Source organism: Musca autumnalis, unplaced genomic scaffold (genome assembly GCF_047663935.1).
Source record: "Musca autumnalis isolate F117 unplaced genomic scaffold, ASM4766393v1 scaffold_3, whole genome shotgun sequence".
Classification (NCBI taxonomy): domain Eukaryota; kingdom Metazoa; phylum Arthropoda; class Insecta; order Diptera; family Muscidae; genus Musca; species Musca autumnalis.
Genome location: NW_027411866.1, coordinates 25979120 through 26004752, shown reverse-complemented (window position 1 = coordinate 26004752; position 25633 = coordinate 25979120). Strand labels below are relative to the sequence as shown.

Here is a 25633-nt window from a genome sequence, read left to right as displayed (position 1 = left end):
TATATAAAATCCTTTAGTTATTGAATAAAATTTGATTACGAGAACAACAAAACATACTGCTCTTTCTCTTTCTCTCTCACACAAATTCGAAATAAATTTCTGTACGAACCGCTGGACCCCGGCGAGCTATTCTAGCCCACGGGGAGAAATCCCGTCGTTACAGTGGCGCCCGAGCAGGGACAGAGAGAGTTAGACAGTGTGCGTAGTTGAGACATAGAGTGAATAGTGAATCCCAGTGTAAACAGAGTGTGTGTCCAAAAAAAAGGAGGACAAAATAGGTAAAGGAAAATGGCTTTAGAACTGCGCGTATCCTGGGCATACAGCCTCCGGAAAGATGACCTGAATAAATATCTCAAAGAATTCGGTTGTGAAGTCGAAGGAACGGTAGAAGAGCAAAGGAAGAGATTCGCTATGTTCCTAGCACAACTGCATGATCCCGAAGTAACAAAAAGACTGCTCGAAATCCAGGCGGTGCATGAGAAGGAGACAAAGATGGCCTCCCCGCGAAAATTAAGTGAGTCGAACAACGTGGAGACAACAGGTATGGAGGTGCCCACATTAAAATGCGGAAAGCACGATGTACAGAGGACTGCCGAACAAGTGAGAAAATGGGGAGTAACTTTCACCGGAGAAAGCAAACCCCTTGAGTTCATAGAACGGTTGGAAGAGCGAGCTGAGATGTATCAGATATCCAACGAAGGCCTGGTCATGATGATGCCCGAAGTCCTTCACGGACGAGCCCTAATGTGGTACAGGAATAATCGCAAGCCTTGGCGAACCTGGGAAGCCTTCCGGAAGGATTTCCTGAAATTTTTCCTACCTCCGAGATTTATGGAGAACCTAGAAGACGAAATACGCCAGAGAAAGCAGAAGCCCCGAGAGTTATTTAAAGACTACATGCTCGCAATGCAAGATTTAATGAGACACAGCGATCACACCGAAGAGGAAAAGACTGAGAGAATCTTTAGGAATGCCCTACCCGAATACCAGTGGTACATCAGACGGAAAGATTTCGGTGACCTGGCAGGCCTCCTTGAGATGGCCGAAGACCTGGAAGGGATACCTTCACTACCAAACATAACAAGGGACCATCACCGCCAAATAGAGCATGTAGAACCAAAGAGAAACACAGAAGCAGCGATCAATCCTGCCACGGCTTGTCGTAGATGTGGTCAGGAAGGACATTTTGCCGCCAGCTGTCGTAATCCCCGAAAGCTCTTCTGTTGGGATTGTGGACGGAGAGATGTGAGAACCATTGAATGCTGTCGACGGAGGTCGGGAAACGAGCGGCGGACCCACAGCGTGGTAGGGAATGTGGGTTCCCAGACGCAGCCACCTGCCAAAGAAAGACCTCCCTCGAATTCGCAGACTCACGCATAACCGCCAATATATTTATCAAAGAGAGCCTTTATGCAGCAACGATTGATACAGGGGCAACCAAGTGTTTTATAAAGGAGTCCTTCGCTGAATCCATTGCTCCCGAGGCAATACATACAATTGAGAGCATAACCATCGGTTTGGCGGACGGTTCCAAGCGCCGGATTCAACATGTTATGTTCACCGAAGTACTGTTCGGTTGCTGCCGCCTCAACGTCGAGTTTCTCTTAATGCCAGATGCTAGCGAGAATATCATCCTTGGAATGGATTTCCTACGGCGGAGTGAGACGAGAATAACGTGTGCTGGACAAAGTTGTCTACTCCCGAAGCCGGAGGAAAGGAATGAGACAGAATATAGTAAAGAAGGATGTCGCCACTTAACCATCACCCCTGGTCAAACCCACCCCTGCGGGAAGAATAGTAACGTCAGCAATCCTGTCGAACCAGAAAGCCAGAGCACAACGTCGACGGTAAGTACCCTAAGTGTCAGAGATCAAGAGAGGATAAACGCGTTCTTAAATGAGGAGTTGGGTCGTTTCAAAGACTTGCATGGAGTTTCTACAGTGGCATCACATCGAATCGTCATGAATGACGACCGTCCTTTCAAACTAAGATACGCAGCTCGAAAACCCGCCATGCAATCAATAATTTACGAAAAGGTTAACGAACTTTTGGCGAAAGGATTCATAGAGCCATCGCGGAGTGCATACAACTCACCGATCACCTTGGCCCGTAAGAAGAATGGCACGTGGAGATTATGTATGGATTTCCGCCATCTCAACAGTAAGTCCAGTCCAGATGCATATCCGTTGCCACGTATCTCTTCCATTCTGGATCGTCTTAGAGAGGCCAACTTTGTGAGTAGTCTCGATTTGAAGGACGGCTATTGGCAAATACCTCTTGAGGAGTCCAGTCGCAAATACACTGCGTTTACAGTGCCCGGTCGGGGATTGTATCAATGGCGGGTGATGCCATTCGGCCTCCACTCAGCGCCAGCAACATTCCAACGTGCGCTCGATACCGTGATCGGAGCTGACATGGAACCCCACGCATTCGCTTACCTGGATGATATCATCGTAATTGGTCGAACCCTGGAAGAACACTTAGCGAATTTAAGAGAAGTATTTCGCAGATTGAGAGAAGTCAACCTTCGAATAAATCCAGAGAAGTGCGAATTCTTCAAGAAGGAGACCAAATATCTTGGCCATGTGGTCAGTGCCCAAGGAATACATACGGATCCTGACAAGGTGGCAGCAATAAGAGAATTACCTGCACCAACTACTCTGAAAGAGCTGCGCCGATTCTTGGGAGTCGTCTCTTGGTATCGACGTTTCGTCCCAGAGTTTGCGACGATAGCGTATCCGCTCACTTCCATGCTCAAGAAGGGCAAACACTGGCGGTGGACAGAGGACCAACAAACGGTATTCGAGATCCTGAAGATTCGACTGACAGAGGCACCCGTGTTGGCATGCCCGAACTTCACCGTTCCCTTCACGCTACAGACAGATGCCAGCGACTACGGGCTAGGCGCCGTTTTAACCCAGGTCCTTGAGGGAACGGAGAGAGTGATCGCATATGCTAGCAGGGTCCTGAACGGAGCAGAGAGAAACTACTCGGCCACGGAAAAGGAGTGCCTGGCCATCATCTGGGGCATTCGTAAGATGCGCCCCTACTTGGAGGGATACACCTTCAATGTGATCACCGATCATCTCTCTCTGAAATGGTTAAACTCTATTGAGAATCCATCTGGCAGGTTAGCCCGTTGGGCTCTCGAGTTACAGCAATACACTTTCTCCGTCCAGTACCGTAAAGGACGAAGCAATGTCGTCGCTGATGCATTGTCTCGCCAACCGCTGGAATACTGTCAAGGAGCGAAAATCGACACCCAAGGATGTTCCTGGGTTGCAAGAAAACTGGAGAGCATGAAGAGTAACCCTGAGAAATTCGCCGACTATGCCGTGGTAAATCAGCAGCTTTTCCGTCATATTGCTGGAAACACTCACGATGAAGATTGTTCCCCTTGGAAGTTATGTGTACCAAGTTCCCAGAGAGAAAGAGTTCTAAGCGAAAACCATAGCCAGACAACCGCTGGCCACATGGGAATACGGAAAACAATTAACCGCATCTGTAACAGGTATTACTGGCCGGGAATGGCGAAGGATATAGCGAAATTTGTGAGAAGCTGCGAGTCCTGTCAGCGCTATAAGCCCTACCAAGTCGCACCGGCAGGAGAAATGCTTGTGTCAGTCCCAGAAGAACCATGGGCAACAGTTTGCACGGACTATGTTGGCCCACTTCCGAGAACGAAACATGGAAATACGATGCTGTTAGTATTCTTTGACCGATTCTCTAAATGGGTGGAATTGGTACCTCAGAGAAGAGCAACAGCCGAAGGAGTAGTGAGAGCGTTCCGAGAGAGAATTCTCGCCAGATTTGGTACACCAAAGGTACTCATTTCGGACAACGGGAGTCAATTCGCTGGTAAGGTACTCGGGAAATATTTACAGGAAATCGGGGTTCATCATCAATTTACCGCACCGTATTGCCCACAAGAGAATCCTACGGAGAGGGCCAACAGAACGATTAAAACAATGATTGCCCAGGTGAGCCACGACAAACATAACCGTTGGGACGACTTCCTCCCAGAGATATCCTTGGCTATCAACACAGCCACCTCCGAGTCGACGGGATATAGCCCAGCATATTTAGTTCAGTGCCGTGAGCCAAGGTTGCCAGCAACATTGTACGACGAAGCAGTTCCTGGTACAGGTAATAACATAAAGTCGCCGGAAGAGCGAGCATCCGAGTTACAGGAGGTGTTCCGTATAGTGCGGAATAATCTAAGTCGAGCCGCGGAAGAACAACGACGCCATTATAATCACCGCCGCCGACCCTGGAAACCAGCTATCGGTGAGAGAGTGTTGGTGAAACAACACCCACAGTCGAAGGCCGTCGACCAGTTTGCGGCAAAACTCGCACCTAAGTACGATGGACCATTTGAAGTCATAGAATTCATATCACCTGTAATAGCTAGATTGAAAGGACTAGACAAACAGTCGACCAGAACAGCTCATCTCAGTGAGCTCAAACCTTACCTATCCAATTAATATCGTACTCCATTTCGTTTCGCTCTCTTTCGTAGATTTTTTTTTGTTAAACATCCCCCCCTCCCCGAAGAAGAGAGGAAGTGTGACGACCAAAAATCACCTGGGTTCATTTTTGCCCACACCCACCGAAGTTGTCCCATTGAATTGTTTTTCTTTGGTAAATCAACTTAATCTTAACCTATGTGAGCGAATTTTGTGTTCTGAGGCCACATAACAGATAAAGAGAGAGAGAGAGATCCGCCGTTATCGCCCAAAAACAACGAGGCAGCAGACATCACTACCATGTGGTGATGATCACTGGCTGTGTTGTTGGGATGTTCAAATTTGGTAAACAAGTTCCCGTTGCTCCATTACAAACATTTGGTGGAGTGGTAAACAAGGTCCCGTTAATCCACCACAGAACACGTGCCTGGCTCCCACTATAAAAGGGCGACCTAACTTAGAACGTGGACAGTCAGTAACAGACCAGCGAAGCAGCAACATCGACCTCGGTAAGTAATAGAGTTTCCAGGAAAACCCTTGGGCATCCTTGAGTATCCTGCCGACATTCTTGAGTGTCCTGCCAACATCCTTGAGTGTCCTGCCAACATCCTTGAGTGTCCTGCCGACATCCTTTATTATCCTGCCAACATCTTTGAGTGTCCTGCCAACATCCTTGAGTGTCCTGCCGACATCCTTGATTATCCTGCCGACATCCTGGAGTATCCTGCCGACATCCTTAAGTATCCTGTCGACATCCCTGAATATCCTCCCGACATCCTTGAATATCCCTTATACTTCCTTGAAGAATCCTCGGACATCCTTGGTAAGTCCTTCCCGTCCTGTGATTATCCTTGATTATCCTCGAAGTAGTGCTTGAGTACTTATTAAGGTCTCTCGCAACCCATAACCCCGTAGTGCTTGAGTACTTATTAAGGTCTCTTGCAACCCATAACCCCGTAGTGCCTGAGTACTTATTAAGGTCTCTCGCAACCCATACCCCCGTAGTGCTTGAGTACTTATTAAGGTCTCTTGCAACCCATAACCCAGTAGTGCTTGAGTACTTATTAAGGTCTCTTGCAACCCGTAACCCAGTAGTGCCTGAGTACTTATTAAGGTCTCTCGCAATCTCTAACCTTGCATGTCATCCAAGTAGTGCTTGAGTACTTATTAAGGTCTCTTGCAACCCATAACCCAGTAGTGCGTGAGTACTTATTAAGGTCTCCCGCAATCCCTAACCTGACTTATATATGCTTGTAGTGTTTGAGTTTCGCTCCTCCTCCTATTAGTAGCGACATCCCCATTAGGTACCCGAAAGAGCCAACCCAGAATCCCCGGAGAACCGTAGAGTACTTATCCAGGTCTCTGCTAAATCAACCCCCGACTTTCCCATTCCACCACCAAGAGTACTTATCCAGGTCTCTGTTAAGTCAACCCCCTCCGGCTTCCCCCTAGCACTACCACGAGTACTTATCCAGGTCTCGTATCCCGAATCCAGTGAGCCCATCTAATAACCTGTGGACGGCGGACCATTAGACTCCTTGTAACATTTTATATTCTTAGATGAACAATCAATCAGTGAACTTATTATATAAAATCCTTTAGTTATTGAATAAAATTTGATTACGAGAACAACAAAACATACTGCTCTTTCTCTTTCTCTCTCACACAAATTCGAAATAAATTTCTGTACGAACCGCTGGACCCCGGCGAGCTATTCTAGCCCACGGGGAGAAATCCCGTCGTTACAAGATTCTATAGGTCACGATATATTTGCTCTCATATGGACATGTGATTGATTTGACAAAGCTGACCCTTGTATTTCGGGAGACTTGGATGCTTCTGCATCTAATTTCGATACGGAACTCGATATCATCGTATAAATTGCATGGATTGTGTGTCAAAGTTTGCTTACCAAACGACGTAAGAAACGAGACTGTAGATTCTATAGGTCACGATATATTTGCTCTCATATGGACATGTGATTGATTTGACAAAGCTGACCCTTGTATTTCGGGAGACTTGGATGCTTCTGCATCTATCTTCGAAACGGAACTTGATATCATCATATAAATTGCATGGATTGTGTGTCAAAGTTTGCTTAACAAACGACGTAAGAAACGAGACTGTAGATTCTATAGGTCACGATATATTTGCTCTCATATGGGCATGTGATTGATTTGACAAAGCTGACCCTTGTATTTCGGGAGACTTGGATGCTTCTGCATCTATCTTCGAAACGGAACTTGATATCATCATATAAATTGCATGGATTGTGTGTCAAAGTTTGCTTAACAAACGACGTAAGAAACGAGACTGTAGATTCTATAGGTGACGATATATTTGCTCTCATATGGACATGTGATTGATTTGACAAAGCTGACCCTTGTATTTCGTAAGACTTGGATGCTTCTGCATCTAATTTCGAAACGGAACTCGATATCATCATATAAATTGCATGGATTGTGTGTCAAAGTTTGCTTACCAAACGACGTAAGAAACGAGACTGTAGATTCTATAGGTCACGATATATTTGCTCTCATATGGGCATGTGATTGATTTGACAAAGCTGACCCTTGTATTTCGTGAGACTAGGATGCTTCTGCATCTAATTTCGATACGGAACTCGATATCATCATATAAATTGCATGGATTGTGTGTCAAAGTTTGCTTAACAAACGTCGTAAGAAACGAGACTGTAGATTCTATAGGTCACGATATATTTGCTCTCATATGGACATGTGATTGATTTGACAAAGCTGACCCTTGTATTTCGTGAGACTTGGATGCTTCTGCATCTAATTTCGATACGGAACTCGATATCATCATATAAATTGCATGGATTGTGTGTCAAAGTTTGCTTAACAAACGACGTAAGAAACGAGACTGTAGATTTTATAGGTCACGATATATTTGCTCTCATATGGACATGTGATTGATTTGACAAAGCTGACCCTTGTATTTCGTGAGACTTGGATGCTTCTGCATCTAATTTCGATACGGAACTCGACATCATCATATAAATTGCATGGATTGTGTGTCAAAGTTTGCTTACCAAACGAAGTAAGAAACGAGACTGTAGATTCTATAGGTCACGATATATTTGCTCTCATATGGACATGTGATTGATTTGACAAAGCTGACCCTTGTATTTCGTAAGACTTGGATGCTTCTGCATCTATCTTCGAAACGGAACTCGATATCATCATATAAATTGCATGGATTGTGTGTCAAAGTTTGCTTAACAAACGACGTAAGAAACGAGACTGTAGATTCTATAGGTCACGATATATTTGCTCTCATATGGACATGTGATTGATTTGACAAAGCTGACCCTTGTATTTCGGGAGACTTGGATGCTTCTGCATCTATCTTCGATACGGAACACGACATCATCATATACATTGCATGGATTGTGTGTCAAAGTTTGCTTACCAAACGACGTAAGAAACGAGACTGTAGATTCTATAGGTCACGATATATTTGCTCTCATATGGACATGTGATTGATTTGACAAAGCTGACCCTTGTATTTCGTGAGACTTGGATGCTTCTGCATCTAATTTCGATACGGAACACGACATCATCATATAAATTGCATGGATTGTGTGTCAAAGTTTGCTTAACAAACGACGTAAGAAACGAGACTGTAGATTCTTTAGATGACGATATATTTGCTCTCATATGGACATGTGATTGATTTGACAAAGCTGACCCTTGTATTTCGGGAGACTTGGATGCTTCTGCATCTATCTTCGATACGGAACACGACATCATCATATAAATTGCATTTATTGTGTGTCAAAGTTTGCTTTACAAACGACGTAAGAAACGAGACTGTAGATATTATAGGTCACGATATATTTGCTCTCATATGGACATGTGATTGATTTGACAAAGCTGACCCTTGTATTTCGTGAGAATTGGATGCTTCTGCATCTATCTTCGAAACGGAACTCGACATCATCATATAAATTGCATGGATTGAGTGTCAAAGTTTGCTTAACAAACGACTTAAGAAACGAGACTGTAGATTCTATAGGTGACGATATTTTTGCTCTCATATGGACATGTGTTTGATTTCACAAAGCTGACCCTTGTATTTCGTAAGACTTGGATGCTTCTGCATCTATCTTCGATACGGAACTCGATATCATTATATAAATTGCATGGATTGTGTGTCAAAGTTTGCTTAACAAACGACGTAAGAAACGAGACTGTAGATTCTATAGGCCACGATATATTTGCTCTCATATGGACATGTGATTGATTTGACAAAGCTGACCCTTGTATTTCGTGAGACTTGGATGCTTCTGCATCTAATTTCGATACGGAACTCGATATCATCATATAAATTGCATGGATTGTGTGTCAAAGTTTGCTTAACAAACGACGTAAGAAACGAGACTGTAGATTCTATAGGCCACGATATATTTGCTCTCATATGGACATGTGATTGATTTGACAAAGCTGACCCTTGTATTTCGTGAGACTTGGATGCTTCTGCATCTAATTTCGATACGGAACTCGATATCATCATATAAATTGCATGGATTGTGTGTCAAAGTTTGCTTAACAAACGACGTAAGAAACGAGACTGTAGATTCTATAGGCCACGATATATTTGCTCTCATATGGACATGTGATTGATTTGACAAAGCTGACCCTTGTATTTCGTGAGACTTGGATGCTTCTGCATCTAATTTCGATACGGAACTCGATATCATCATATAAATTGCATGGATTGTGTGTCAAAGTTTGCTTAACAAACGACGTAAGAAACGAGACTGTAGATTCTATAGGCCACGATATATTTGCTCTCATATGGACATGTGATTGATTTGACAAAGCTGACCCTTGTATTTCGTGAGACTTGGATGCTTCTGCATCTATCTTCGAAACGGAACTCGACATCATCATATAAATTGCATGGATTGTGTGTCAAAGTTTGCTTAACAAACGACGTAAGAAACGAGACTGTAGATTCTATAGGTGGACGATATATTTGCTCTCATATGGACATGTGATTGATTTGACAAAGCTGACCCTTGTATTTCGTAAGACTTGGATGCTTCTGCATCTAATTTCGACACGGAACTCGATATCATCATATAAATTGCATGGATTGTGTGTCAAAGTTTGCTTAACAAACGACGTAAGAAACGAGACTGTAGATTCTTTAGCTGACGATATATTTGCTCTCATATGGACATGTGATTGATTTGACAAAGCTGACCCTTGTATTTCGTAAGACTTGGATGCTTCTGCATCTAATTTCGATACGGAACTCGATATCATCATATAAATTGCATGGATTGTGTGTCAAAGTTTGCTTAACAAACGACGTAAGAAACGAGACTGTAGATTCTATAGGTCACGATATATTTGCTCTCATATGGGCATGTGATTGATTTGACAAAGCTGACCCTTGTATTTCGGGAGACTTGGATGCTTCTGCATCTATCTTCGAAACGGAACTCGACATCATCATATAAATTGCATGGATTGAGTGTCAAAGTTTGCTTTACAAACGACGTAAGAAACGAGACTGTAGATTCTATAGGTCACGATATATTTGCTCTCATATGGACATGTGTTTGATTGGACAAAGCTGACCCTTGTATTTCGTGAGACTTGGATGCTTCTGCATCTAATTTCGATACGGAACTCGATATCATCATATAAATTGCATGGATTGTGTGTCAAAGTTTGCTTACCAAACGACGTAAGAAACGAGACTGTAGATTCTTTAGATGACGATATTTTTGCTCTCATATGGACATGTGATTGATTTGACAAAGCTGACCCTTGTATTTCGGGAGACTTGGATGCTTCTGCATCTATCTTCGAAACGGAACTCGACATCATCATATAAATTGCATGGATTGAGTGTCAAAGTTTGCTTTACAAACGACGTAAGAAACGAGACTGTAGATTCTATAGGTCACGATATATTTGCTCTCATATGGGCATGTGATTGATTTGACAAAGCTGACCCTTGTATTTCGGGAGACTTGGATGCTTCTGCATCTATCTTCGAAACGGAACTCGACATCATCATATAAATTGCATGGATTGAGTGTCAAAGTTTGCTTTACAAACGACGTAAGAAACGAGACTGTAGATTCTATAGGTCACGATATATTTGCTCTCATATGGACATGTGTTTGATTTGACAAAGCTGACCCTTGTATTTCGTGAGACTTGGATGCTTCTGCATCTAATTTCGATACGGAACTCGATATCATCATATAAATTGCATGGATTGTGTGTCAAAGTTTGCTTACCAAACGACGTAAGAAACGAGACTGTAGATTCTTTAGATGACGATATTTTTGCTCTCATATGGACATGTGATTGATTTGACAAAGCTGACCCTTGTATTTCGGGAGACTTGGATGCTTCTGCATCTATCTTCGAAACGGAACTCCACATCATCATATAAATTGCATGGATTGAGTGTCAAAGTTTGCTTTACAAACGACGTAAGAAACGAGACTGTAGATTCTATAGGTCACGATATATTTGCTCTCATATGGACATGTGTTTTGATTTGACAAAGCTGACCCCTTGTATTTCGTGAGACTTGGATGCTTCTGCATCTAATTTCGATACGGAACTCGATATCATCATATAAATTGCATGGATTGTGTGTCAAAGTTTGCTTACCAAACGACGTAAGAAACGAGACTGTAGATTCTTTAGATGACGATATTTTTGCTCTCATATGGACATGTGATTGATTTGACAAAGCTGACCCTTGTATTTCGGGAGACTTGGATGCTTCTGCATCTATCTTCGAAACGGAACTCCACATCATCATATAAATTGCATGGATTGTGTGTCAAAGTTTGCTTTACAAACGACGTAAGAAACGAGACTGTAGATATTATAGGTCACGATATATTTGCTCTCATATGGACATGTGATTGATTTGACAAAGCTGACCCTTGTATTTCGTGAGACTTGGATGCTTCTGCATCTATCTTCGAAACGGAACACGACATCATCATATAAATTGCATGGATTGTGTGTCAAAGTTTGCTTTACAAACGACGTAAGAAACGAGACTGTAGATATTATAGGTCACGATATATTTGCTCTCAAATGGACATGTGATTGATTTGACAAAGCTGACCCTTGTATTTCGTAAGACTTGGATGCTTCTGCATATAATTTCGATACGGAACTCGATATCATCATATAAATTGCATGGATTGTGTGTCAAAGTTTGCTTAACAAACGACGTAAGAAACGAGACTGTAGATTCTATAGGTCACGATATATTTGCTCTCATATGGACATGTGTTTGATTTGACAAAGCTGACCCTTGTATTTCGTAAGACTTGGATGCTTCTGCATATAATTTCGATACGGAACTCGATATCATCATATAAATTGCATGGATTGTGTGTCAAAGTTTGCTTAACAAACGACGTAAGAAACGAGACTGTAGATTCTATAGGTTACGATATATTTGCTCTCATATGGACATGTGATTGATTTGACAAAGCTGACCCTTGTATTTCGGGAGACTTGGATGCTTCTGCATTTATCTTCGAAACGGAACTCGATATCATCATATAAATTGCATGGATTGTGTGTCAAAGTTTGCTTAACAAACGACGTAAGAAACGAGACTGCAGATTCTATAGGTGACGATATTTTTGCTCTCATATGGACATGTGATTGATTTGACAAAGCTGACCCTTGTATTTCGGGAGACTTGGATGCTTCTGCATCTATCTTCGAAACGGAACTCGATATCATCATATAAATTGCATGGATTGTGTGTCAAAGTTTGCTTACCAAACGACGTAAGAAACGAGACTGTAGATTCTATAGGTCACGATATATTTGCTATCATATGGACATGTGTTTGATTTGACAAAGCTGACCCTTGTATTTCGTAAGACTTGGATGCTTCTGCATATAATTTCGATACGGATCTCGATATCATCATATAAATTGCATGGATTGTGTGTCAAAGTTTGCTTAACAAACGACGTAAGAAACGAGACTGTAGATTCTATAGGTTACGATATATTTGCTCTCATATGGACATGTGATTGATTTGACAAAGCTGACCCTTGTATTTCGTAAGACTTGGATGCTTCTGCATATAATTTCGATACGGAACTCGATATCATCATATAAATTGCATGGATTGTGTGTCAAAGTTTGCTTAACAAACGACGTAAGAAACGAGACTGTAGATTCTATAGGTTACGATATATTTGCTCTCATATGGACATGTGATTGATTTGACAAAGCTGACCCTTGTATTTCGTAAGACTTGGATGCTTCTGCATCTATCTTCGAAACGGAACTCGACATCATCGTATAAATTGCATGGATTGTGTGTCAAAGTTTGCTTAACAAACGACGTAAGAAACGAGACTGTAGATTCTATAGGTGACGATATATTTGCTCTCATATGGACATGTGATTGATTTGACAAAACTGACCCTTGTATTTCGGGAGACTTGGATGCTTCTGCATCTATCTTCGAAACGGAACTCGATATCATCATATAAATTGCATGGATTGTGTGTCAAAGTTTGCTTAACAAACGACGTAAGAAACGAGACTGTAGATTCTATAGGTGACGATATATTTGCTCTCATATGGACATGTGATTGATTTGACAAAGCTGACCCTTGTATTTCGGGAGACTTGGATGCTTCTGCATCTATCTTCGAAACGGAACTCGACATCATCATATAAATTGCATGGATTGTGTGTCAAAGTTTGCTTAACAAACGTTGTAAGAAACGAGACTGTAGATTCTATAGGTGACGATATATTTGCTCTCATATGGACATGTGATTGATTTGACAAAGCTGACCCTTGTATTTCGTAAGACTTGGATGCTTCTGCATCTAATTTCGATACGGAACACGACATCATCATATAAATTGCATGGATTGTGTGTCAAAGTTTGCTTAACAAACGACGTAAGAAACGAGACTGTAGATTCTATAGGTCACGATATATTTGCTCTCATATGAACATGTGATTGATTTGACAAAGCTGACCCTTGTATTTCGTGAGACTTGGATGCTTCTGTACCTAATTTCGATACGGAACTCGACATCATCATATAAATTGCATGGATTGTGTGTCAAAGTTTGCTTAACAAACGAAGTAAGAAACGAGACTGTAGATTCTATAGGTGACGATATATTTGCTCTCATATGGACATGTGATTGATTTGACAAAACTGACCCTTGTATTTCGTGAGATTTGGATGCTTCTGCATCTAATTTCGATACGGAACTCGATATCATCATATAAATTGCATGGATTGTGTGTCAAAGTTTGCTTAACAAACGACGTAAGAAACGAGACTGTAGATTCTATAGGTCACGATATATTTGCTCTCATATGGGCATGTGATTGATTTGACAAAGCTGACCCTTGTATTTCGTAAGACTTGGATGCTTCTGCATCTATCTTCGAAACGGAACTCGACATCATAATATAAATTGCATGGATTGTGTGTCAAAGTTTGCTTAACAAACGACGTAAGAAACGAGACTGTAGATTCTATAGGTCACGATATATTTGCTCTCATATGGGCATGTGATTGATTTGACAAAGCTGACCCTTGTATTTCGTAAGACTTGGATGCTTCTGCATCTATCTTCGAAACGGAACTCGACATCATAATATAAATTGCATGGATTGTGTGTCAAAGTTTGCTTAAAAAACGACGTAAGAAACGAGACTGTAGATTCTATAGGTCACGATATATTTGCTCTCATATGGGCATGTGATTGATTTGACAAAGCTGACCCTTGTATTTCGTGAGACTTGGATGCTTCTGTACCTAATTTCGATACGGAACTCGACATCATCACATAAATTGCATGGATTGTGTGTCAAAGTTTGCTTAAAAACGACGTAAGAAACGAGACTGTAGATTCTATAGGTCACGATATATTTGCTCTCATATGGACATGTGTTTGATTTGACAAAGCTGACCCTTGTATTTCGTAAGACTTGGATGCTTCTGCATCTATCTTCGATACGGAACTCGACATCATCACATAAATTGCATGGATTGTGTGTCAAAGTTTGCTTAACAAACGACGTAAGAAACGAGACTGTAGATTCTATAGGTCACGATATATTTGCTCTCATATGGGCATGTGATTGATTTGACAAAGCTGACCCTTGTATTTCGGGAGACTTGGATGCTTCTGCATCTATCTTCGAAACGGAACTCGATATCATCATATAAATTGCATGGATTGTGTGTCAAAGTTTGCTTAAAAAACGACGTAAGAAACGAGACTGTAGATTCTATAGGTCACGATATATTTGCTCTCATATGGGCATGTGATTGATTTGACAAAGCTGACCCTTGTATTTCGGGAGACTTGGATGCTTCTGCATCTATCTTCGAAACGGAACTCGATATCATCGTATAAATTGCATGGATTGTGTGTCAAAGTGTGCTTTACAAACGACGTAAGAAACGAGACTGTAGATTCTATAGGTCACGATATATTTGCTCTCATATGGGCATGTGATTGATTTGACAAAGCTGACCCTTGTATTTCGGGAGACTTGGATGCTTCTGCATCTATCTTCGAAACGGAACTCGATATCATCATATAAATTGCATGGATTGTGTGTCAAAGTTTGCTTAAAAAACGACGTAAGAAACGAGACTGTAGATTCTATAGGTCACGATATATTTGCTCTCATATGGACATGTGTTTGATTTGACAAAGCTGACCCTTGTATTTCGTAAGACTTGGATGCTTCTGCATCTATCTTCGATACGGAACTCGACATCATCACATAAATTGCATGGATTGTGTGTCAAAGTTTGCTTAACAAACGACGTAAGAAACGAGACTGTAGATTCTATAGGTCACGATATATTTGCTCTCATATGGGCATGTGATTGATTTGACAAAGCTGACCCTTGTATTTCGGGAGACTTGGATGCTTCTGCATCTATCTTCGAAACGGAACTCGATATCATCGTATAAATTGCATGGATTGTGTGTCAAAGTTTGCTTTACAAACGACGTAAGAAACGAGACTGTAGATTCTATAGGTCACGATATATTTGCTCTCATATGGGCATGTGATTGATTTGACAAAGCTGACCCTTGTATTTCGTAAGACTTGGATGCTTCTGCATCTATCTTCGAAACGGAACTCGATATCATCGTATAAATTGCATGGATTGTGTGTCAAAGTGTGCTTTACAAACGACGTAAGAAACGAGACTGTAGATTCTATAGGTCACGATATATTTGCTCTCATATGGGCATGTGATTGATTTGACAAAGCTGACCCTTGTATTTCGGGAGACTTGGATGCTTCTGCATCTATCTTCGAAACGGAACTCGATATCATCATATAAATTGCATGGATTGTGTGTCAAAGTTTGCTTAAAAAACAACGTAAGAAACGAGACTGTAGATTCTATAGGTCACGATATATTTGCTCTCATATGGACATGTGTTTGATTTGACAAAGCTGACCCTTGTATTTCGTAAGACTTGGATGCTTCTGCATCTATCTTCGATACGGAACTCGACATCATCACATAAATTGCATGGATTGTGTGTCAAAGTTTGCTTAACAAACGACGTAAGAAACGAGACTGTAGATTCTATAGGTCACGATATATTTGCTCTCATATGGGCATGTGATTGATTTGACAAAGCTGACCCTTGTATTTCGGGAGACTTGGATGCTTCTGCATCTATCTTCGAAACGGAACTCGATATCATCATATAAATTGCATGGATTGTGTGTCAAAGTTTGCTTAACAAACGACGTAAGAAACGAGACTGTAGATTCTATAGGTCACGATATATTTGCTCTCATATGGACATGTGATTGATTTGACAAAGCTGACCCTTGTATTTCGTGAGACTTGGATGCTTCTGTACCTAATTTCGATACGGAACTCGACATCATCATATAAATTGCATGGATTGTGTGTCAAAGTTTGCTTAACAAACGTCGTAAGAAACGAGACTATAGATTCTATATGTGACGATATATTTGCTCTCATATGGACATGTGATTGATTTGACAAAGCTGACCCTTGTATTTCGTGAGACTTGGATGCTTCTGCATCTAATTTCGATACGGAACTCGATATCATCATATAAATTGCATGGATTGTGTGTCAAAGTTTGCTTAACAAACGACGTAAGAAACGAGACTGTAGATTCTATAGGTGACGATATATTTTCTCTCATATGGACATGTGATTGATTTGACAAAGCTGACCCTTGTATTTCGTGAGACTTGGATGCTTCTGCATCTAATTTCGATACGGAACTCGATATCATCATATAAATTGCATGGATTGTGTGTCAAAGTTTGCTTAACAAACGTCGTAAGAAACGAGACTGTAGATTCTATATGTGACGATATATTTGCTCTCATATGGACATGTGATTGATTTGACAAAGCTGACCCTTGTATTTCGTGAGACTTGGATGCTTCTGCATCTAATTTCGATACGGAACTCGATATCATCATATAAATTGCATGGATTGTGTGTCAAAGTTTGCTTAACAAACGTCGTAAGAAACGAGACTATAGATTCTATATGTGACGATATATTTGCTCTCATATGGACATGTGATTGATTTGACAAAGCTGACCCTTGTATTTCGTGAGACTTGGATGCTTCTGTACCTAATTTCGATACGGAACTCGACATCATCATATAAATTGCATGGATTGTGTGTCAAAGTTTGCTTAACAAACGTCGTAAGAAACGAGACTGTAGATTCTATATGTGACGATATATTTGCTCTCATATGGACATGTGATTGATTTGACAAAGCTGACCCTTGTATTTCGTGAGACTTGGATGCTTCTGCATCTAATTTCGATACGGAACTCGATATCATCATATAAATTGCATGGATTGTGTGTCAAAGTTTGCTTAACAAACGACGTTAGAAACGAGACTGTAGATTCTATAGGTGACGATATATTTTCTCTCATATGGACATGTGATTGATTTGACAAAGCTGACCCTTGTATTTCGTGAGACTTGGATGCTTCTGTACCTAATTTCGATACGGAACTCGACATCATCATATAAATTGCATGGATTGTGTGTCAAAGTTTGCTTAACAAACGTCGTAAGAAACGAGACTGTAGATTCTATATGTGACGATATATTTGCTCTCATATGGACATGTGATTGATTTGACAAAGCTGACCCTTGTATTTCGTGAGACTTGGATGCTTCTGCATCTATCTTCGAAACGGAACTCGACATCATCATATAAATTGCATGGATTGTGTGTCAAAGTTTGCTTAACAAACGACGTAAGAAACGAGACTGTAGATTCTTTAGCTGACGATATATTTGCTCTCATATGGACAGGTGATTGATTTGACAAAGCTGACCCTTGTATTTCGTGAGACTTGGATGCTTCTGCATCTATCTTCGAAACGGAACTCGACATCATCATATAAATTGCATGGATTGTGTGTCAAAGTTTGCTTACCAAACGACGTAAGAAACGAGACTGTAGATTCTATAGGTCACGATATATTTGCTCTCATATGGACATGTGATTGATTTGACAAAGCTGACCCTTGTATTTCGTGAGACTTGGATGCTTCTGCATCTAATTTCGATACGGAACTCGATATCATCATATAAATTGCATGGATTGTGTGTCAAAGTTTGCTTAACAAACGACGTAAGGAACGAGACTGTAGATTCTTTAGCTGACGATATATTTGCTCTCATATGGACATGTGATTGATTTGACAAAGCTGACCCTTGTATTCCGTGAGACTTGGATGCTTCTGCATCTATCTTCGAAACGGAACTCGACATCATCATATAAATTGCATGGATTGTGTGTCAAAGTTTGCTTACCAAACGACGTAAGAAACGAGACTGTAGATTCTATAGGTCACGATATATTTGCTCTCATATGGACATGTGATTGATTTGACAAAGCTGACCCTTGTATTTCGTGAGACTTGGATGCTTCTGCATCTAATTTCGATACGGAACTCGATATCATCATATAAATTGCATGGATTGTGTGTCAAAGTTTGCTTAACAAACGACGTAAGGAACGAGACTGTAGATTCTTTAGCTGACGATATATTTGCTCTCATATGGACAGGTGATTGATTTGACAAAGCTGACCCTTGTATTTCGTGAGACTTGGATGCTTCTGCATCTATCTTCGAAACGGAACTCGACATCATCATATAAATTGCATGGATTGTGTGTCAAAGTTTGCTTACCAAACGACGTAAGAAACGAGACTGTAGATTCTATAGGTCACGATATATTTGCTCTCATATGGACATGTGATTGATTTGACAAAGCTGACCCTTGTATTTCGTGAGACTTGGATGCTTCTGCATCTAATTTCGATACGGAACTCGATATCATCATATAAATTGCATGGATTGTGTGTCAAAGTTTGCTTAACAAACGACGTAAGGAACGAGACTGTAGATTCTTTAGCTGACGATATATTTGCTCTCATATGGACATGTGATTGATTTGACAAAGCTGACCCTTGTATTTCGTGAGACTTGGATGCTTCTGCATCTATCTTCGAAACGGAACTCGACATCATCATATAAATTGCATGGATTGTGTGTCAAAGTTTGCTTACCAAACGACGTAAGAAACGAGACTGTAGATTCTATAGGTCACGATATATTTGCTCTCATATGGACATGTGATTGATTTGACAAAGCTGACCCTTGTATTTCGTGAGACTTGGATGCTTCTGCATCTAATTTCGATACGGAACTCGATATCATCATATAAATTGCATGGATTGTGTGTCAAAGTTTGCTTAACAAACGACGTAAGAAACGAGACTGTAGATTCTATAGGTCACGATATATTTGCTCTCATATGGACATGTGATTGATTTGACAAAGCTGACCCTTGTATTCCGTGAGACTTGGATGCTTCTGCATCTAATTGCGATACGGAACTCGATATCATCATATAAATTGCATGGATTGTGTGTCAAAGTTTGCTTAACAAACGACGTAAGGAACGAGACTGTAGATTCTTTAGCTGACGATATATTTGCTCTCATATGGACATGTGATTGATTTGACAAAGCTGACCCTTGTATTTCGGGAGACTTGGATGCTTCTGCATCTATCTTCGAAACGGAACTCGATATCATCGTATAAATTGCATGGATTGTGTGTCAAAGTTTGCTTTACAAACGACGTAAGAAACGAGACTGTAGATTCTATAGGTCACGATATATTTGCTCTCATATGGACATGTGATTGATTTGACAAAGCTGACCCTTGTATTTCGGGAGACTTGGATGCTTCTGCATCTATCTTCGAAACGGAACTCGATATCATCGTATAAATTGCACGGATTGTGTGTCAAACTTTGCTTAACAAACGACGTACGAAACGAGACTGTAGATTCTATAGGTCACGATATATTTGCTCTCATATGGACATGTGATTGATTTGACAAAGCTGACCCTTGTATTTCGTGAGACTTGGATGCTTCTGCATCTAATTTCGATACGGAACACGATATCATCATATAAATTGCATGGATTGTGTGTCAAAGTTTGCTTAACAAACGACGTACGAAACGAGACTGTAGATTCTATAGGTCACGATATATTTGCTCTCATATGGACATGTGATTGATTTGACAAAGCTGACCCTTGTATTTCGTAAGACTTGGATGCTTCTGCATCTATCTTCGAAACGGAACTCGATATCATCGCATAAATTGCATGGATTGTGTGTCAAAGTTTGCTTACCAAACGACGTAAGAAACGAGACTGTAGATTCTTTAGCTGACGATATATTTGCTCTCATATGGACATGTGATTGATTTGACAAAGCTGACCCTTGTATTTCGTGAGACTTGGATGCTTCTGCATCTAATTTCGATACGGAACACGATATCATCATATAAATTGCATGATTGTGTGTCAAAGTTTGCTTAACAAACGACGTAAGAAACGAGACTGTAGATTCTTTAGCTGACGATATATTTGCTCTCATATGGACATGTGATTGATTTGACAAAGCTGACCCTTGTATTTCGTGAGACTTGGATGCTTCTGCATCTAATTTCGATACGGAACTCGATATCATCATATAAATTGCATGGATTGTGTGTCAAAGTTTGCTTAACAAACGACGTAAGGAACGAGACTGTAGATTCTTTAGCTGACGATATATTTGCTCTCATATGGACATGTGATTGATTTGACAAAGCTGACCCTTGTATTCCGGTGAGACTTGGATGCTTCTGCATCTATCTTCGAAACGGAACTCGACATCATCATATAAATTGCATGGATTGTGTGTCAAAGTTTGCTTACCAAACGACGTAAGAAACGAGACTGTAGATTCTATAGGTCACGATATATTTGCTCTCATATGGACATGTGATTGATTTGACAAAGCTGACCCTTGTATTTCGTGAGACTTGGATGCTTCTGCATCTATCTTCGAAACGGAACTCGACATCATCATATAAATTGCATGGATTGTGTGTCAAAGTTTGCTTAACAAACGACGTAAGGAACGAGACTGTAGATTCTTTAGCTGACGATATATTTGCTCTCATATGGACAGGTGATTGATTTGACAAAGCTGACCCTTGTATTTCGTGAGACTTGGATGCTTCTGCATCTATCTTCGAAACGGAACTCGACATCATCATATAAATTGCATGGATTGTGTGTCAAAGTTTGCTTACCAAACGACGTAAGAAACGAGACTGTAGATTCTATAGGTCACGATATATTTGCTCTCATATGGACATGTGATTGATTTGACAAAGCTGACCCTTGTATTTCGTGAGACTTGGATGCTTCTGCATCTAATTTCGATACGGAACTCGATATCATCATATAAATTGCATGGATTGTGTGTCAAAGTTTGCTTAACAAACGACGTAAGGAACGAGACTGTAGATTCTTTAGCTGACGATATATTTGCTCTCATATGGACATGTGATTGATTTGACAAAGCTGACCCTTGTATTTCGTGAGACTTGGATGCTTCTGCATCTAATTTCGATACGGAACTCGATATCATCATATAAATTGCATGGATTGTGTGTCAAAGTTTGCTTAACAAACGACGTAAGGAACGAGACTGTAGATTCTTTAGCTGACGATATATTTGCTCTCATATGGACAGGTGATTGATTTGACAAAGCTGACCCTTGTATTTCGTGAGACTTGGATGCTTCTGCATCTATCTTCGAAACGGAACTCGACATCATCATATAAATTGCATGGATTGTGTGTCAAAGTTTGCTTACCAAACGACGTAAGAAACGAGACTGTAGATTCTATAGGTCACGATATATTTGCTCTCATATGGACATGTGATTGATTTGACAAAGCTGACCCTTGTATTTCGTGAGACTTGGATGCTTCTGCATCTAATTTCGATACGGAACTCGATATCATCATATAAATTGCATGGATTGTGTGTCAAAGTTTGCTTAACAAACGACGTAAGGAACGAGACTGTAGATTCTTTAGCTGACGATATATTTGCTCTCATATGGACATGTGATTGATTTGACAAAGCTGACCCTTGTATTTCGTGAGACTTGGATGCTTCTGCATCTATCTTCGAAACGGAACTCGACATCATCATATAAATTGCATGGATTGTGTGTCAAAGTTTGCTTACCAAACGACGTAAGAAACGAGACTGTAGATTCTATAGGTCACGATATATTTGCTCTCATATGGACATGTGATTGATTTGACAAAGCTGACCCTTGTATTTCGTGAGACTTGGATGCTTCTGCATCTAATTTCGATACGGAACTCGATATCATCATATAAATTGCATGGATTGTGTGTCAAAGTTTGCTTAACAAACGACGTAAGAAACGAGACTGTAGATTCTATAGGTCACGATATATTTGCTCTCATATGGACATGTGATTGATTTGACAAAGCTGACCCTTGTATTCCGTGAGACTTGGATGCTTCTGCATCTAATTGCGATACGGAACTCGATATCATCATATAAATTGCATGGATTGTGTGTCAAAGTTTGCTTAACAAACGACGTAAGGAACGAGACTGTAGATTCTTTAGCTGACGATATATTTGCTCTCATATGGACATGTGATTGATTTGACAAAGCTGACCCTTGTATTTCGGGAGACTTGGATGCTTCTGCATCTATCTTCGAAACGGAACTCGATATCATCGTATAAATTGCATGGATTGTGTGTCAAAGTTTGCTTTACAAACGACGTAAGAAACGAGACTGTAGATTCTATAGGTCACGATATATTTGCTCTCATATGGACATGTGATTGATTTGACAAAGCTGACCCTTGTATTTCGGGAGACTTGGATGCTTCTGCATCTATCTTCGAAACGGAACTCGATATCATCGTATAAATTGCACGGATTGTGTGTCAAACTTTGCTTAACAAACGACGTACGAAACGAGACTGTAGATTCTATAGGTCACGATATATTTGCTCTCATATGGACATGTGATTGATTTGACAAAGCTGACCCTTGTATTTCGTGAGACTTGGATGCTTCTGCATCTAATTTCGATACGGAACACGATATCATCATATAAATTGCATGGATTGTGTGTCAAAGTTTGCTTAACAAACGACGTACGAAACGAGACTGTAGATTCTATAGGTCACGATATATTTGCTCTCATATGGACATGTGATTGATTTGACAAAGCATCTAATTTCGATACGGAACACGATATCATCATATAAATTGCATGGATTGTGTGTCAAATTTGCTTAACAAACGACGTACGAAACGAGACTGTAGATTCTATAGGTCACGATATATTTGCTCTCATATGGACATGTGATTGATTTGACAAAGCTGACCCTTGTATTTCGTAAGACTTGGATGCTTCTGCATCTATCTTCGAAACGGAACTCGATATCATCGCATAAATTGCATGGATTGTGTGTCAAAGTTTGCTTACCAAACGACGTAAGAAACGAGACTGTAGATTCTTTAGCTGACGATATATTTGCTCTCATATGGACATGTGATTGATTTGACAAAGCTGACCCTTGTATTTCGTGAGACTTGGATGCTTCTGCATCTAATTTCGATACGGAACACGATATCATCATATAAATTGCATGGATTGTGTGTCAAAGTTTGCTTAACAAACGACGTAAGAAACGAGACTGTAGATTCTTTAGCTGACGATATATTTGCTCTCATATGGACATGTGATTGATTTGACAAAGCTGACCCTTGTATTTCGTGAGACTTGGATGCTTCTGCATCTAATTTCGATACGGAACACGATATCATCATATAAATTGCATGGATTGTGTGTCAAAGTTTGCTTAACAAACGACGTAAGAAACGAGACTGTAGATTCTATAGGTCACGATATATTTGCTCTCATATGGACATGTGATTGATTTGACAAAGCTGACCCTTGTATTTCGTGAGACTTGGATGCTTCTGCATCTAATTTCGATACGGAACACGATATCATCATATAAATTGCATGGATTGTGTGTCAAAGTTTGCTTAACAAACGACGTAAGAAACGAGACTGTAGATTCTATAGGTGACGATATATTTGCTCTCATATGGACATGTGATTGATTTGACAAAGCTGACCCTTGTATTTCGTGAGACTTGGATGCTTCTGCATCTAATTTCGATACGGAACTCGATATCATCATATAAATTGCATGGATTGTGTGTCAAAGTTTGCTTAACAAACGACGTAAGAAACGAGACTGTAGATTCTATAGGTTAATATATATTTGCTCTCATATGGACATGTGATTGATTTGACAAAGCTGACCCTTGTATTTCGTGAGACTTGGATGCTTCTGCATCTAATTTCGATACGGAACACGATATCATCATATAAATTGCATGGATTGTGTGTCAAAGTTTGCTTAACAAACGACGTAAGAAACGAGACTGTAGATTCTATAGGTCACGATATATTTGCTCTCATATGGACATGTGATTGATTTGACAAAGCTGACCCTTGTATTTCGTGAGACTTGGATGCTTCTGCATCTAATTTCGATACGGAACACGATATCATCATATAAATTGCATGGATTGTGTGTCAAAGTTTGCTTAACAAACGACGTAAGAAACGAGACTGTAGATTCTATAGGTGACGATATATTTGCTCTCATATGGACATGTGATTGATTTGACAAAGCTGACCCTTGTATTTCGGGAGACTTGGATGCTTCTGCATCTATCTTCGAAACGGAACTCGACATCATCATATAAATTGCATGGATTGTGTGTCAAAGTTTGCTTAACAAACGACGTAAGAAACGAGACTGTAGATTCTATAGGTGACGATATATTTGCTCTCATATGGACATGTGATTGATTTGACAAAGCTGACCCTTGTATTTCGTGAGACTTTGGATGCTTCTGCATTTAATTTCGATACGGAACTCGATATCATCATATAAATTGCATGGATTGTGTGTCAAAGTTTGCTTAACAAACGACGTAAGAAACGAGACTGTAGATTCTTTAGCTGACGATATATTTGCTCTCATATGGACATGTGATTGATTTGACAAAGCTGACCCTTGTATTTCGTTAGACTTGGATGCTTCTGCATCTATCTTCGAAACGGAACTCGATATCATCATATAAATTGCATGGATTGTGTGTCAAAGTTTGCTTACCAAACGACGTAAGAAACGAGACTGTAGATTCTATAGGTCACGATATATTTGCTCTCATATGGACATGTGATTGATTTGACAAAGCTGACCCTTGTATTTCGTGAGACTTGGATGCTTCTGCATCTATCTTCGAAACGGAACTCGATATCATCATATAAATTGCATGGATTGTGTGTCAAAGTTTGCTTAACAAACGACGTAAGAAACGAGACTGTAGATTCTATAGGTGACGATATATTTGCTCTCATATGGACATGTGATTGATTTGACAAAGCTGACCCTTGTATTTCGGGAGACTTGGATGCTTCTGCATCTAATTTCGATACGGAACACGATATCATCATATAAATTGCATGGATTGTGTGTCAAAGTTTGCTTAACAAACGACGTAAGAAACGAGACTGTAGATTCTATAGGTGACGATATATTTGCTCTCATATGGACATGTGATTGATTTGACAAAGCTGACCCTTGTATTT

At 40.3% G+C, this 25633-nt stretch overlaps 1 protein-coding gene across 1 annotated transcript; it reads left to right on the top strand.

Annotated features, from left to right (window-relative positions):
* Positions 1-288: 288 nt before the first annotated feature.
* On the top strand, positions 289-4484 carry LOC141398107 (uncharacterized). The gene is made up of 3 exons (XM_073975336.1): positions 289-1027; positions 1417-3338; positions 3885-4484. The coding sequence occupies exons 1-3, from the start codon at positions 289-291 to the stop codon at positions 4482-4484; spliced, it is 3261 nt and encodes a 1086-aa protein (XP_073831437.1).
* Positions 4485-25633: the final 21149 nt, after the last annotated feature.